The sequence below is a fragment of the Miniopterus natalensis genome, chromosome 1, assembly GCF_054644295.1.
Source record: "Miniopterus natalensis isolate mMinNat1 chromosome 1, mMinNat1.hap1, whole genome shotgun sequence".
NCBI classification, from domain to species: Eukaryota; Metazoa; Chordata; class Mammalia; order Chiroptera; family Miniopteridae; genus Miniopterus; species Miniopterus natalensis.
In genome coordinates, this window is record NC_142081.1 from 106,555,876 (window position 1) to 106,572,210 (window position 16,335).

The 16,335-nt window shown below is 37.2% G+C and overlaps 1 protein-coding gene across 5 annotated transcripts in view; it reads right to left on the reverse strand.

Moving 5' to 3' along the window:
- Positions 1-16,335, reverse strand: part of TOGARAM1 (TOG array regulator of axonemal microtubules 1) — an 89,067-nt gene that overhangs the window by 15,367 nt on the left and 57,365 nt on the right. For all 5 annotated transcript variants that reach the window (XM_016217363.2, XM_087824949.1, XM_087824944.1 and 2 more), the window contains 5 exons: positions 11,087-11,192; positions 10,594-10,829; positions 10,041-10,199; positions 6,295-6,421; positions 4,472-4,590 (listed from right to left, as the gene is read on the reverse strand). In XM_016217363.2, coding sequence (XP_016072849.2) covers positions 4,472-4,590; positions 6,295-6,421; positions 10,041-10,199; positions 10,594-10,829; positions 11,087-11,192 — 747 coding nt within the window. The remainder of the gene's footprint in view (positions 1-4,471; positions 4,591-6,294; positions 6,422-10,040; positions 10,200-10,593; positions 10,830-11,086; positions 11,193-16,335) is intronic.

Sequence of the window (16,335 nt, forward strand, 5' to 3'; positions counted from 1 at the left end):
GAACAAACACTTCAAAAATTTATATGGAACCAAAAATAACCTGAATAGGGATGGCAATCTTGAGAAAGAAGAACAGAGTTGGAGGGATCACAGTACCAGATACCAAGTTATACTACAAAGCCACTGTATTCAAAACAGCCTGGCACTGGCACAAGAACAGGTATATAGATCAATGGAACAGGACAGAGAATCCAAAAATCGACCCACTCCATTATAGTCAATATTTGACAAAGGGGGCAAGAGCATACAATGGAGTAAAGATAGTCTCTTGAATAAATGGTGCTGGGAAAATTGGACAGGTATATGTAAAAAAGGAAGCTAGACTACCAACTTACACCATACACAAGAATAAAGTCAAAATGGATAAAAGACCTAAATGTAAGTCATGAAACCATAAAAATCCTAGAAGAAAACCTAGGCAGCAGCAAAATCGCAGATATCTCTTGTAGCAATATGTTTGCCAATACATCTCCGAGGGCAAGGGAAACAAAGGAGAAAATAAACAAGTGGGACAACACCAAAATAAAAAGCTTCTGCACAGTGAAAGAAACCATCAACAAAACAAAAAAGGGAGCCCACTGTATGGGAGAACGTATTTGCAAATGATACATCTGATAAAGGGTTAATTTCCAAAATATACAAGGAACTCATACAACTTAACAAAAGGAAGACAGACAGACAAATTTTAAAAAGTGGGCAAAGGAACCTAAAGAGACACTTCTCCAAAGTGGACATACAGATGGCTAAAAGCCATATGAAAAAATGCTCAGTCACTAATTATCAGAGAGATGCAAATTAAAACGAGATATCACCTCACACCTGTCAGAACAGCTACCATTAACAAATCATCAAATGACAAGTGCCGGCAAGGATGTGGAGAAAAGGAAACCCTAATACACTGCTGGTAGGAATGCAGACTGGGACAGCCACTATAGAAAACAGTATGGAGTTTCCTCAAAAAATTAAATATGGAACTGCCATTTGACCCAGTGATCCCACTTGACCCAGTGAATATCCTAAGAATCCCGAAACACCAATTAGAAAGAATCTATGCACCCCTATGTTCATAGCTGAACAATTTACAATAGCTAAGATCTGGAAATAGCCCAAGTGTCCATCAGGAGATGAGTAAGTAAAAAAGCTGTGGTACATTTACACCATGGAATACTATGCAGCTGTTAAAAAGAAGGATCGTGTAGCCTTTGGGAAAGCATGGATGAACCTGGAGAGTACATATATATATTTTTAATATATCTTTATTGATCTCTGAGAGAGGAAGAGAGAGGGAGAGAGAGAAACACCAATGATGAGAGAGTTGTCATTGATCGGCTACCTCCTGCATGCCCGACTGGGGATTGAGCCCGCAACCCAGGCACGTGTCCTGACCAGGAATCGCACCCTGATCTCCTGGATCCTAGGCTGATGCTCAACTACTGAACCACACCTAGCCGGGATGGAGAGTATTATGCTAAGTGAAATAAGCCAGTCAGAGAAAGACAAGTATCACATGATCTCACTAATATGTGAACAAAATAAACTGATGAACATAATAGATACAAAAATATAAAACCATGGAGCAGTTGGATGAATTTCAGAGGGAAGGTAGGGGTGGGGAGTGGGGGTGGAAAGATTAACTAAAGAACTTAAAAGCATATGTGCATGACCTATGGACACAGACAATAGTGTGGAGATGGCCTGGGGGCAGGAGAGAGGGTGGATGCGGGGTGGAGGGGATCAATAAGGGGAACAAAGGGGACATCTGTAATACTTTCAACAATAAAGATAAATTAAAAAAAAAATTTAGTGAAGTTGCCCTAGCCAGTCTAGTCTTGCTCAGTGGTTAGAGCATCAGCCCACAAAGTGAAGGGTCCCGGGTTTGATTTCAGTCTCAGTTGTAGGCTTGATCTCCATCCCCCATTGGGGTGCATGTGGGAGGCAATTAATCGATGTATCTTTCTCACATCGGTGTTTCTCTCTCTCTCCTGTCTACTCTCTCTGAAAAAGCAATGGAAAAAATATCCTCAGGTGAGGATAAAAAAAAAATTTTAGTAAAGTTGCCTGGCCAGCGTGACTCAGTTGGTTGAGTATTGTTCCATGCACCAGGAGGATGCTGGTTCAGATCCTGGTCAGGGTACATGCTCAGGTTGTAGGCTTGATCCCCAGTATGGGCTGTGCAAGAGGCAGCTGATTGATGTTTGTATTTCCCTCTCCCTTTCCCTTCCTCTTTCTGAAATCAATAAAAACATTTAAAAAATAAAAATAACAAATGGTCAAATACCCCAATTAAAAGGCAGAGATTGTTAGACTGAATTAAAAAAGCACAGCCTAATCATATACTGTCTACAAAAAACCCCAAATCATTTAAAAAATACATACTAGGAGCCCAGCTGGATGTGGCTTGGCGGTACAGCGTCGACCTAGGATCCAGGGGATTGTGGTTCGATTCCCGGTTGGGGCAATTGCCCGGGTTGTGGGCTCGGTCCCTGGTTGGGGGCATGCGGGAGGCAGCCGATAGGTGACAACTCTCTCATCATTGATGTTTCTATCTCTCTCCCTTCCTCTCTCTGAAATCAATAAGGATATGTTTTTAAAAAATAAAAAAAATACTACGATATATAAGTCACAACCACAATGTGTTAAAGAAAAATTATTCTAACACTTGTAAAATGATGAAGAGAACTTTATTCAAGACTACTGCAGTAGGGACCATGACTGTTGCAACAGGGGAGAAAAAGTGTGTTCAACTCTGAATACAGCAGAGACAAATGGGGATTTACAGCCAAAATGCATAGTAAAGGGGTTAGTGGATGGAAAATTACTAAGAGAGACATCAAGGGTAGAGAGTTTCTTGCTAAACTGGCCTAATAAGATTTTTGTAAAGGAAGGCTAGGTAGTTATACTTCAAAGGTGGAGGATGAGGAATCTACTCAGATAACAAGGGGGAGGGAGGGAATGACAGCAGGGTTCTTTGCTAAGACTGGCTTAGGTAGGCCAAGAACAGTACCCAAGGAGGAAGCCCAGTACAAAAGAGGGCTCAAAGGCACTTGTCTAAAGTTTGGTCAAAAAGAGAGTCTGTCAAATAAGATATCAGTTTATACTCACTTGGATAACTACAAGTGTTGATAAGGATGTCGAGAAATTGGAACCCTCTTTATTGCTGGGGGATTGCAAAATGGTGCCACTTGGAAAACAGTCTGGCAGTTACTCAAAAGGTTAAACACAGAGCTATCACGTGAACCAGCAATTCTATATACCAGGAGTCCATGTACCCAAGAGAACTGGAAACATGTACACAACAAAACCCAAAGATCCATCAAATGATCAATAGATAAACAAAATGCAGTATATTCATACAATGAAATACATCCCTAAAAAGGAATGAGGTATTGATATATGACAAAAAATTGGATGCCAAGTCTAAGAAGTGAGTCATAAAAACCTCATATTATTCCATTTATACTGTCATATAAAGTCCAGAATATACAAATCCACAGAAACCAGATTGCCTACAGATGGGAGTGGGAGGATTGTGAGGAAATGAGTAGTGATTGCTAATGAATATGGGATTTCTTTCTGAGGTGATGAAAATGTTCTAAAATTGACTGTGATGATGGTAGCCCTAGCTGGTTTAGCTCAATGGTTAAAGAGTCGGCCACGGACTGAAAGGTCCTGGTATCGATTCTGGTCAAGGGCACAACCTGAATTTCAGGGTCAATCCCTAGCCCCAGTAAGGGGCGTGCAGGAGGTAACCGATTGATGCGTTTCTCTCACATCGATGTTTCTCTCTCTCTCCCTTCCACTCTCTCTGGAAAGCAATGAAAAAAAGATCCTTGGGTGAGGATTTAAAAAAAAAAGGTAGATATATATATATCTACCTATGTATCTACTCATATTGCTTTAAAATGTTTAGAATATACTTAAAAATATACCAGAGAAATCATAATACTTTTGTTTTGAAAGATTTAAAAAAATGATATAATCAACCTATTAAATGTTAAAAGTTTAAACAGGTGAGATATCTGCATATACAATTATATTTATAAAATATTTAAGAGTAGTTTTTTGCTGGTTACTAGTATTAAAGGTTAAATTCTTTAATGTTTGTATTTTCTAAAGTTGTTTTCTTCTTTAACCATAATTATATATTACTTTTATAATTAAGGGGAAAAAGTAAAGGCTATAAATTTAAAAAAAATTAATCACAGCTGTCCAACACAAGCCTAATATTGATAATTTCAATAACACTAAAGCTTTACTAATTTTTAATACATGTAAAAGAAAGTTGATGTGAGTATATGTATAATTGCCTTATTAAATCTAATTACCTCACACTTTCTAAGTCCTTACCAATTTTTAGAGCTCCATTAAATTTTGGCAAATACCTCTGGGATAGCTCATGGAAACAACCAAATGAGACTACTATCACTAGAGAGTAATTTCTCTAATGATGTGGACTATCAAGTGATCCTACCTTTCGGCTATACTGAAAACATCTCTGGAAACAGATGATGACCTTGCATTTCCAACACTGCCAGTATGAGATCGTCTTCCTTTTGCTGAAGGAGTATCTAGTGGTAAATCTCCCAAACCCTGTAAGTAAATATAAAGAAAGGTAGTGTAATGAAAGTCTTAAAACTAATAAATTGAAATAACTTACATAATGTAATTTTCATAGCAACCATTATTAATCTGTTTTTATGATTGAAGACATTTTAATAATCTGCTATGCTTATGCTTTAAAGATTATCACATATCAGATATATAAAATACCTTATAGTTAATAGTAAATTAAAATATGTGACCAATTAATGGGAAATGATATTGGCGTGGTAAAGTGTCTAAATTTTTAAAAAACAATATGCTATATTTGTAAGTACTTTTCTTAAAGCTAAACTATATAGAAAATAAGAACACATTACATAAACAATGAATTCCTATGGAACGCCAGTGTGAGAATAAACATTTCAATAAGAACTATTTAAAAACCTCTTTTTTGCCTGGCCAGGAGTGGCTCAGCGGTTGAGCATCTACCTAGGATCCAGGAGATCGCAGTTCGATTCCTGGTCAGGGCACATGCTCGGGTTGCATGCTCGATTCCCCAGTTGGGGGCATGCAGGAGGCAGCTGATCAGTGACAACTCTCTCATCATTGATGCTTCTCTCTATCTCCCCCTCTCCCTTCCTCTCTGAAATCAATAAAGATATATTAAAAAATAAAAATAAAACCTCTTTCCCTCTCTGATACTTATACTTAAAGCGATTCACAAATATAATATGACTCATTTGAGTAAGATAATTTTTTCATGATTATTTTAATAAGTTCGATATGAATAAAGCTGAAGTCTTTAACCTCAATAGACAGAAAAAATGTTCTAAAATATGTATTACTATATATCTTTCAAATATCCTTTCATAAATTAATCCTTTGCCCAAGGTTATCAGACAGAAATAACATAAATTACCATAGAAAATTTTTACATTATTAAACATACTTCTACAAAAACTAATATGTAAATGGAATACTTTTCTATAAGACACTTTCACATTTTATTTCACTTGGTATTTCCTCACCCTCTCATTTCACAGACATTTCTGAATCCCATTATCTACCAGGATAAAGGGGCTTCCTCTCAAGGAGCTCCCTATCAATCAATGCTCTGGAGTGTGGTAGGAACTCTAATAGTGAAGCATACAAGGTAAATAAAGCAGGCACCCAGTATAATAAGCATCACTATCCTCATTTTATAAAAATAAAAATTCTGGTTAAAGAAATGATGTGCCTGCCCTGGTTGATGTGGCTCAGTTGGTTGACTGTCATCCCATGCACCGAGAGCTCACCAGTCCGATTCCCAGTCAGGGCACATATCCAGGTTGAGGATTTGATCCCCAAAGTGTGTGTGGAAGGCAACCAATCTATGTTTCTCTCAGTGTTAATGTTTCTTTCCCCTCTCTCCTACCTTCCTCTCTCTCTAAAATCAATAAAAATATATATTTTTAAAAAGAAATGATGTGCCTAAAATTATATATAGTTGCTAATTCTTAAGAGTTGATTCAAACCCAGAGCTTGTAACTCCAATAAACCACACTACATTCTACCAAATATCAAGCTTCTGTTCAATAACATTTACTGACACTATGACTGTCTATTTAGCACTGCTGTTGCTGAAATGCTACTGTAGATATATTCTAAATGGTTAACATAGACAATTGAAAAAGTTATTATTTCTATCCTTTACCTTCCTGGGCAAATAAACTTTGCTATGAAAGTTGTTTATAGTAAACTTTTTCTACATACCTTGTGTCGTAAGCTTTTAACAGATTCCTTAATATATGGCAAATCTTTAGATGGGACATACTTTTCAAGCATTTTATCAAAGTTAGGATGACACATCATGAGGAAAAGCATCTTTCGACCATAATACCTATAGATATTTGAGAAATATGTAAATAATTTTACATATCTTAAAAAGCTCAATTTCTGTCTTTAGATATAGAGAGCCAGGAGCTCTGAGTCAATTTTTCAGGCACCCTAGGGTCGATATCAAGGCTGGCCTTTGACAGAACTGTGCGTTGGGAGAATTCTTATCTTTGTCCTGGGCTCCTTGTCCAGTGACCTTTTGCTGCTGATCTGCTTACTAGATGTTTTAATCTGAGTCAACCTCTCCTTGGTTCTGTATTTCTGATCTTCTGTCTTTTTTCCTAGCCTCAACTTACCTGGGATCCAATTTGTCAAAAACCTATTCTCTGCTACCTAAAATGTAGCCGAAGTTAGTTGATAAATCATGGTTGGTGTATTAATGAATGTGTAATGCTCTCCAAATTAGGATTTTTATGGTATATGAATTTTAAAATAATTCTTTTAGAATAATACCTTAAGCCAAGATATCATTCTAATGGTAGAAACTCAAATATCAAATGAAATCAATATGAAATTGCATATTGGAGATATTTTTGGATAGAGAGATCACACAATATCTCATAACAATACCATATTTTATTTTTCAAGGAAGCTTGGAGCTAAAATAAATTACAGTTATACTTTTGCTTATAACTTAGGATATGTATATGGGACTAGAAGAATCAGAGAAGGCAATGCTTTTGAGGGGAAAAGGTACACAATAATCTCAGTAGCATATATATCAGGGGTGGGGAATGTCTGGCCTATGGGCTGTATACAGCCCTTGAAATCATTTGGTCTGGCCCTGCCAAGGCCTCACCAAAGAGAAACAGTTTCTGCCATCACATTAGGGGTGAGTTAATTAAATATTTGACCAAATATAGCAGGCTAATTTTTAAGTTGATAATTTTGTATCGCCTGAGAATGATGCTATAAATATCCAAATGGTCCTTGGCAGAAAAAAGGTTCCCCACCCCTGATATGTATCAACAGATTCTCAAATATAATAAAATTACCTTTTCTCTCCCCACAACCAGAATAAGGTCTACTCCCAGATAGGTACCTCCTAATCAGTTATAGTTTCAAGGACAGTTCTAACTTTTGGCCCAGAATGTTAAAGACTAGAGGTCTACCAAAGGCCCTAATAATTTTGGGATGGCTAAAACAACCAAGAAGGCAGACAATAGGGACACAAAATGTAAGAAATATTAAAACTGGAAATTTGTAACCATTTTATAATTTTAAAATTTCAAATAAGAATCTAGGAAGTGACAAGTGGATTATAAGAATTACTATGCATTAAGAAAAAGTTACTACACAAAACAACCATTATCTTTTTTGGTTCTTAACTAGTCTATTATGATCCAGCTCTCCTAAAATGTTTTGCACATTACTATGATATGCAGAACTTCTAAAATGGTTCCCCCATGATGTCCTGCTCTTTCAGAATTATGTTATGTTATATGGTAGAGATGATTTTAAGATAGATAATCTAGATCTAATCTAATCACATGAGCCCTTCAAAACAGAGAGCTTAGCCCTAGCAGGGTTTGGCTCAGTGGTTAGAGCATCGGCCTGTGGACTGAAGGGTCCTGGGTTTGATTCTGGCTAAGGGCATGTGCCTCGGCTGTGGCTCGATTCCAGCCCTGGTTAGGGCCCCCTAGGGAGGCAACCAATCGATGTGTCTCTCTCACATCGATGTTTCTCTCTCTCTCTCTCCCTTCCACTCTCTCTGAAAAGGAATGGGAAAAAAAAATCCTTAGGTGAGAATTAAAAAAAATAAAAATAGAGAGCTTTCTGTGGCTCGCAGCAGAAGTCAGAGATTCTAAGCATGAAGAGAGTTCAGCAAACTGTTGGCTGGCTTGAAGATGGAAGGGGCTGCATGAGAAGGAATTCAGGTAGCCTTAGGGAGCTGAGAGAGAACCCTAACTGACAGCCAGCAAGGAAATGGTTAACTCATTCCTATAAACACAAGGAACTAAATTTGGCCAACAACCTGAATGAGTTTGTATGCAGATTCTTCTATAAAGCCTCTAGGTCAGGGGTGGGAAACATACTGCCTGCAAAATCATTTGGTCTGGCCCTGCCAAGGCAACTGCAGGCAGGACTCAAAATTCAATACATCTAGGAGGTTTTTTCATAGTTTTAATTTTTAAGTTGATAATTTTGTATGGCCCACGGATGATGCTGTAAATATCCAAATGGCCCTTGGCAGAAAAAAGATTCCCCACCCCTGCTCTAGGTAAAGGTCCAGCACTGTGGTCACCTTGATTTCCATCTTGTGAGACCCTAAGTGGAAGCAGTTGAGCCATGCCAGACTTTTAACATAAAAGATAAGCTAAAAATCACAACAACCCAAAACACTATGTTGATTTAAATCACTATATTTGTGGTAATTTGTTATGCAGCAATAGAAAATGAATATGCTTACCTTCTACATTAGCTTTTGGTATAATGACTTCTACAAGATTAATTCCAGTTACCTAAAGTAATGGGCATCTTTGTCTTAAAATGTTAAAAATTTAATATCCTTTTTAACTTTAGTCTCTATGAATTCAGGAGTCTCCCTCTCCCCTTTTAATCTAACTTCATATATAAATGTCATAAATTTTTAGATTTTATATGGGGCATTATCAATCACCTAGTCCAACCTTCCTAATTTTATAGACAAGGAAACAAAGGCTAACAGAGGTTGAGTAACTTGCTTATGGGCAAACAGTGATTGGGGCTAGGAATTGAACCTAGGCTTCTGACTGCATCCAAAATTTCTGTCTCCACTACACCTATTGTAGTGTAGTGGTGACAGACCTTAATTATTTTTGTCACCTTTCCACATCTTAATTATTTTGTCATCTTTCTTTGACCGTTCTTAACCTTCATAAAATTGTTCAAGTATAGGTAGCAATCAGAAAATCATGGAATTTTCTAAGTGCAGATATCTCATGTTTCAGGAGATAGTATGCTATTCATTTTTTCATGTGCACTGATTTCCTTGATTTTACTTGACTGCTTAGAAAATATATAATTTCTCCCTAAATGCATTACCTTACATTTGCCCGCAATGCTGTTCTTCGGCCACTTTTCTGCCCATTCAATAGTTTTGTGCTGTTTTCATGCAGTTCATCCCTGTGACATGGCATCTTACTATACAGAAGTATGCAGTGTCATCTGTAAATTTGGAGAATTCACTGTGCACTTCCCCAGGATCATTTATAAGTTGGTTAAATAAAACCACTCCCCCACGCCCTAGTCAGTTTTCTCAGTGGTTAGAGCATCAGCCAGAGGACTGAAGGATCCAGGGTTCAATTCCAGCCAAGGGCACATACCTCGGTTGCAGGCTTGATCCCCGGCCTTAATCAGGGAGCGTGTGGGAGTGAATCAATTGATGTTTCTCTCTCACACTGATGTTTCTCTCTCCCCCCACCCCCTCATTCCACTCTCTCTGAAAAGCAGCGGAAAATATATCCTCAGGTAAGGATTAAAAAAAAGAAAACACCAAAAAACCAAAACACACCATTCCCCCAGCACAAATCCCTGGGGGCACCACTTGTACATTTAGAAAAATGTTCATTCTTTTTAAACATTTGTTTCTTTATTTTAAACCCTTATACTAACAGGTTCAGCAAACATTAGCAGCTATTCACCTGGTTTCTTGTGAGCTGTCCTGAGCAAACTTAGCAGCGGCTGGTAATATACGGTCAGCCATATCTTTTGTTCCAGATAAAATACGATCCACTTCCATAAGTTCTACTACTTCTGAAAGGTGCTGGGCTGTACATCTTCTTACTGCAATGTGTAAATGGCTACAAGGAAACATGATGAATTAAAACAAAGTTGCTGTATGAATAATTTTCCTTTAAAGATATGCCTTTAAAGTTAAATGATTAAACTACTCCTAACCTTCATCACCCTTCAAAGCTAAAATGACAAATTATTTGCATTAGCTATCCCTCCCCAAGAAGTTAAAGATAAATAAAAACTCAATCACTAACATTTATTTAGTTCCAGATCTACAAAAGTAGATATTAGAAAAATAATATTATTATTCTTTTTACGTTCAGCACCTAATATAGTTATCACATACAAATTATTTAATAAATGTTTTCAACTGAAATCTGCTAGTTTTTTTCTATACCTCAGATTACAAACAACTGCATTTTCAGTTTAAGGACATATCAAGATTATTTTGAACATTACCTTTGTCCTCCATTGATAAGAGAAACAACTGCACGTGCAGGAGTTACATTACTGACCATAGCTCTCAAGGCTTTGTCGACATCTTCTCTTATAAATGTGTTTGATTCTCCTGCCTTATGCAACAAAACTTTTACTGTAGTATCTAGTTCTTGATCCATGCTCTTTTTTAGGTAAGTGAAAAGATCACTTAAACAGACCACAGCAGCACGAGAAACTCCAGAACGTAAATTTTTCACCTAAAAAAAATTTCCAAAATGTACATTTTGCTGATATTCTGAAAGAAAATCAGTAATAATGACTTTGAAACCAAATTTACTATTAAAATAACATGTTTTCATATGTATTATGTTCTAGAGATCAACATTTAACAAGTTTTTTAAAATGTTAACTATATACAAGCCTACTCACATCATTTAGTACAGTTTTTAAAAAGGTAAAATAAATGTGGCATATTTATTCAAACAATCCTTAACTCTGCTGAAAATAAGTTTACCTCTTGAACTACTGCAAAATTTGTTTCATGCAACTTTGTGTTCAATATTTCAGAATGAAAAGCAGCTAAGCATCTAATAAAATTCAGTCCCTCAATTTTCTTCTCCCTATGGGAAAAAGAAACAAATAACAAAATCATTTATTAAAATGGGGTTCAGCTGGAACAGAATGTCTTTTTTTAATATATCTTTATTGATTTCAGAGAGAGGAAGGGAGAGGGAGAGAGAGATAGAAACATCAATGATGGGAGAGTCACTGATCGGCTGCCTCCTGCATGCCCGCAACTGGGGATCGAGCCTGCAACCCGGACATGTGCCCTGACCGGGAATCGAACCCCGACTGCCTGGATCCTAGGTTGATGCTCAACTGCTGAGCCACGCCTGGCAGGGCTCAAAACCACTATTGACAAACTAAGTTTATGCTTTGTAAATAAAAAGGATTATTTTTGTCCCCTAGTAAGAGTGTCACTTTCTTTCTAGAGAACAGAGGAAAAGGAATGGCAAACAAAAGGTGAGTGAAACAGTAAAACAAAAGCAGAAAAAAGAAAAGTAACTACCTGTTACCTTGTTGGTGACTATATAAATCAAGAACAGGAAACCACCAATAGGTGGTTCTGTAACTTGTATTTCTTTTCATTATCTAATGTAATAAGCCAGATGAAGGGTGGGTGAATACTAACATCAGCAGAGTGGATTCAACTGAAATTTAGATATAACATTTCAAATTTGATGGTTTTCATCTTGAGGGTTTGATTATGTGAGCTAAGATGAGTTTCCTAAGTTGGTACTATTAATGGTTGTTATTTTTTTAAGCATTTAAATTATCTGAATAAGCCCAGCCGGGCGTGGCTCAGCAGTTGAGCATCGACCTAGGACCCAGGCGATCGGGGTTCAATTCCCGGTCAGGGCACATGCCCGGGTTGCGGGCTCGATCTCCAGTTGCGGGCATGCAGGAGGCAGCTGATCAGTGACTCTCTCATCATTGATGTTTCTATCTCTCTCTCCCCCTCTCCTTTCCTCTCTCTGAAATCAATAAAGATATATTAAAAATAAATAAATAAATAAATAATCTGAATAAGTAATGGAAAACAGAGAGAAAAGACCTAAGATTCTAAGGTGGTAAACCTATTAAACAACTAGTTCAAAAATTTCATTTTATAGATAAGCATAAAACACTTTACAGTTACAATTTAGATGTAGAAGCAATCCAATTCTATTTTCTATTTAAAGTAAATAGAAAATGGAGTTGAGAGAGGGAAATAGAAAAAGAAATTAAGAAATAGTGGCTGAAAATTTTCCAGATTTGATCAAAATTATACACTCTCAGATGCAAGAACAAGTCCCAAACAGGATAACCACAAAAACAAAAAAAACCCCCAACACAATATAGGACATCATATTCAAATTGCTAAAAAGAGTGTTAAAGGGAATATTCTTAAAGAGACATAGAAAAAAAGACTCACACAGAAGAACAAATAATTGCAGAAAACTTCAGGTCAGAAATATAAAATCCAGAAACCAACTCAACAAAACCTAAGTGCTAAAAGGAAACAAATAACAGAAAAAAATAAACAATAAATATTCAATTATAGTTGGAGATTTCAAAAGCCCTTTCACAGTAATTGATAAAAGAAATAGAAAATCAGCAAGGACACAGAAAATTTAAACACTATCAACCATTATCAACCAACTTGATCTACTTAACATTTAGAGAAGACTACAACCAACATCAGCAGAACATAGATTCTTTCCAAGTTTATGTGAAATGCTCATCTGAAAAAGATAAAACATCTCTGTCCTCATAGATATTATAATGAGAAAAAATATATATAAGGTCAGGTAGCAATACGTAATATTAAAAATAAATCAGCATAAGAGGATGGGGAAAGAACACTATTTTAGTGAGGAGAATGAAAGCAAGCTTTTCTGAGGTGGTGACATTTGAAAGGTATTTGAATGAAGTGAGAGAGAAAGCCATTGGGAAAGTGTTCAAAGAATGAAGTACAAAGATCTTGAGGTAGAAATGAGCTTGGGTGTACAGAAAATAGCCAGTTAGCTACATTGGATAAGTAAGGCAGAGCATGGTAGGGAATTAGGCTACAAAAAGAGGCAAGGGACAGATAATGAAGGACCCTGTAAGCAATAGTAAGCAGTTAAAGGACCCTGTAAGCTATAGTAAGCAGTTTAAAATTTTTTTAGAGAGCCACTGGACGGTTTTCCATGAAGGAATCCCATGGTCTGATTTGTTTTAAGAGCATCTTTCTGGCTGTTGGACTAGGTAGGCAAATAATGGATGTATCGAAACTACTGATGATACTACTGTAGCCAGGTGAGATTAGAAGAATAGCAGCAGAGATCGCAGTATGTGATTGGGTTCAGGATATGTTCTATAAACAGAGAAACTGATGAAATGTGAAGAAATGAGAACAAGCTAACACTCACTTAGTATGAACAAGTAAATGTCCATGGCAGGGGCATTAACTAAGATGGTGAACACTGGGGGAAAAGCAGATTTGGGACTAGAAGGGGAAATAAAAAGTTCTGTTTTAAGGATTTTTGCATCTATGTTCATGAGATACATTGGTTATAATTCTGTAGTTTTGTTTTCTTGTCTTTGCATGGTTTTGATATCAGGATAATACCGGCCTCAATGAATAAGATGGAAAGTACTCTAGCCTTTTCAATGTTCTAGAAATTTGTGTAGAGTTGATTTCTTCCTTAAATGTTTGGAATAATTCACTAGTGAAACCATCTGACACTGGAGTTTTCTTTGTGGGAAAGTTTTAAACTCGAATTCAATTTCCTTAATAGATATTGAGTTATATACATCATCTAATTTCTTTTTGAGTGAGTTTTGTTAGTTTGTGTATTTCAAGGAATTTGTACATTTCATTAAGTTGTCAAATTTATGAGCGTAAAGCTGTTTCTGACATTCCTTCTATTTGATTAATAGCTATATAATAGTGATGCTTCTTCTTTCATTCCTGATGTGGTAATTTGTTTCTTCTCTCTTTTCGTATATCTGACTTGAGGTTTATCAATTTTACTGATCTTTTCCAAGAATACACCTTTGCTTTCACTGATTTGTTAAAAATTTCATTGATTCTGCGTTGCATTCCATTGATTTCAATTCTATCTTTATTATTTCCTTTCTTTGCTTATTTTGGGATTCTTTGCTCCTTTGTTAATAGTTTAAGGTGAAAGCTGAGGGCACTGATATAACACTTTTCTTTTCTGATATCGGTGTTACAGTGCTATAAATTCCTCTCTAATTTAGCTGCAACCCACAATTTTTTTTTCATTCTTTTATTTTATTTTTATTATTTTTTAAAAATTTATCTTTATTGTTGAAAATTACAGGTGTGCCATTTCCCCCCCCCAATTTGTGTTCTAGAAATTTGTGTAGAGTTGATTTCTTCCTTAAATGTTTGGAATAATTCACTAGTGAAACCATCTGACATTGGAGTTTTGACCCCCTCCACCTCGCTCCCACCCCCTCCCCAGGCCTTCACCCCACTATTGTCTGTGTCCATGGGTTATGCATATATGCATATAACTTCTTTGGTTAATCTCTTCCCACCCTCCACCCCCACTTCCCTCTGAAATATGAATATGATTGTCTGTTGCGTGCGTCAATGTCTCTGGATCTATTTAGTTTGTCAGATTCTTTTGTTCATTAGCTTCTTCTTAAAGAAGACCCTTCAACATTTCCTGTAGTACTGGTCTGGTGGTGGTGAACTCCTTTAGCTTTTCCTTGTCTGAGAAGCTCTTTATCTGACCTTCAATTCTAAATGATAGCTTTGCTGGGTAGAGCAATCTTGGTTGTAGGTTCTTGCTTTTCATCACTTTGAATATTTCTTGCCTCTCCCTTCTGGCCTGCAAAGTTTCTGTTGAGAAATCAGCTGACAGTTGTATGGATATCCCTTGTAGGTAACTAACTGCTTTGCTCTTGCTGCTTTTAAGATTCTCTCTTTGTCTTTAACCTTTGGCATTTTAATTATGATGTGTCTTGCTGTGGGCCTCTTTGGGTTCCTCTTGTTTGGGACTGTGCTTCCTGGACTTGTAAGTCTATTTCTTTCACCAGGTAGGGGAAATTTTCTGTCATTTTTTCAAATAGGTTTTCAATTTCTTGCTCTCTTTCTCCTCCTTCTGGCACCCCCAAAATATAAATGTTGGGCCGCTTGAAGTTGTCCCAGAGACTCCGTACACTATTTTCACACTTTCGGATTATTTTTTCTTTTTGTTCTTCTGATTGGGTGGTTTTTGCTTCATATTCCAAAGCACTGAATTGATTCTCAGCATCCTCTACTCTACTGTTGATTCCCTGTAAATTATTTATTTTTAAACATCTTTTTTTAAAGCCAAGTTTATTCATTATTGATTTAAGAGAGAGGAAGGGAGAGAGGGAGAGAAAGAGATAGAAACATCAATGATGAGTCATCACTGACTGGCTGCCCCCTGCAGGCCCTTGACTGGGGATTGAGCCTGCACCTGGGCATGTGCCCTAACCAGGACTTGAACCGCAATCTTCTGGATCCTAGGTCTATGCTCAACCACTGAGCCATGCCTGGCAGGGCCCCTGCAAATTATTCTTCATTTCAGTTAGTGTATCCTTCATTTCTGACTGTTCCTTTTTTGATGTTGTTAATGTTCGAAGTTTCTTGAAATTCTCACTAAGTTCTTTGAAGTTCTCCTTAAGTTTCTTGAGCATCCTTGTAATAACCGTTGTTTTGAACTCTGTATCTGGTATTTTGCTTGCTTGACTCTATTTCATTTAGTTCTTTTTCTGGAGATTTCTTCTGTTCATTTATTGTGACATGTTTCTTTGTTCATTTTGGATGCTTCCCTGTGTTTGTTTCTATGTATTAGGTAGAGCTGCTATGTCTCCTGGAATTGGTAGAGTGGCCTTGTGTAGTAGGTGTCCAGTAGGGCCCAGTAGTTCAGCCTCGCCAGTTACCTGAGCTGGGCACTCTAGGTGCACCTGTGTGGGCTGTGTGCACTGTCCTGTTGTAGTTGAGCCTTGACTGCTGTTGGCATCACTGGGAGGAATTGACCCCCAGGCCAAGTGGTTTTGAGGACGAGCTACAATTACAGTGGAAGAGCTGCTGTGCAGGGGACACCACTATGGAGGAGGATTTGCTTCAGTGAGGCTTTGGTGCTCACCAAGTCTGCACCTTGAGTGTGCCACTCGTGGATGTGGTTGGGTTGTAATCTGGCATGGTCTGAATCTGACCACTGGGTGCACTGGCTC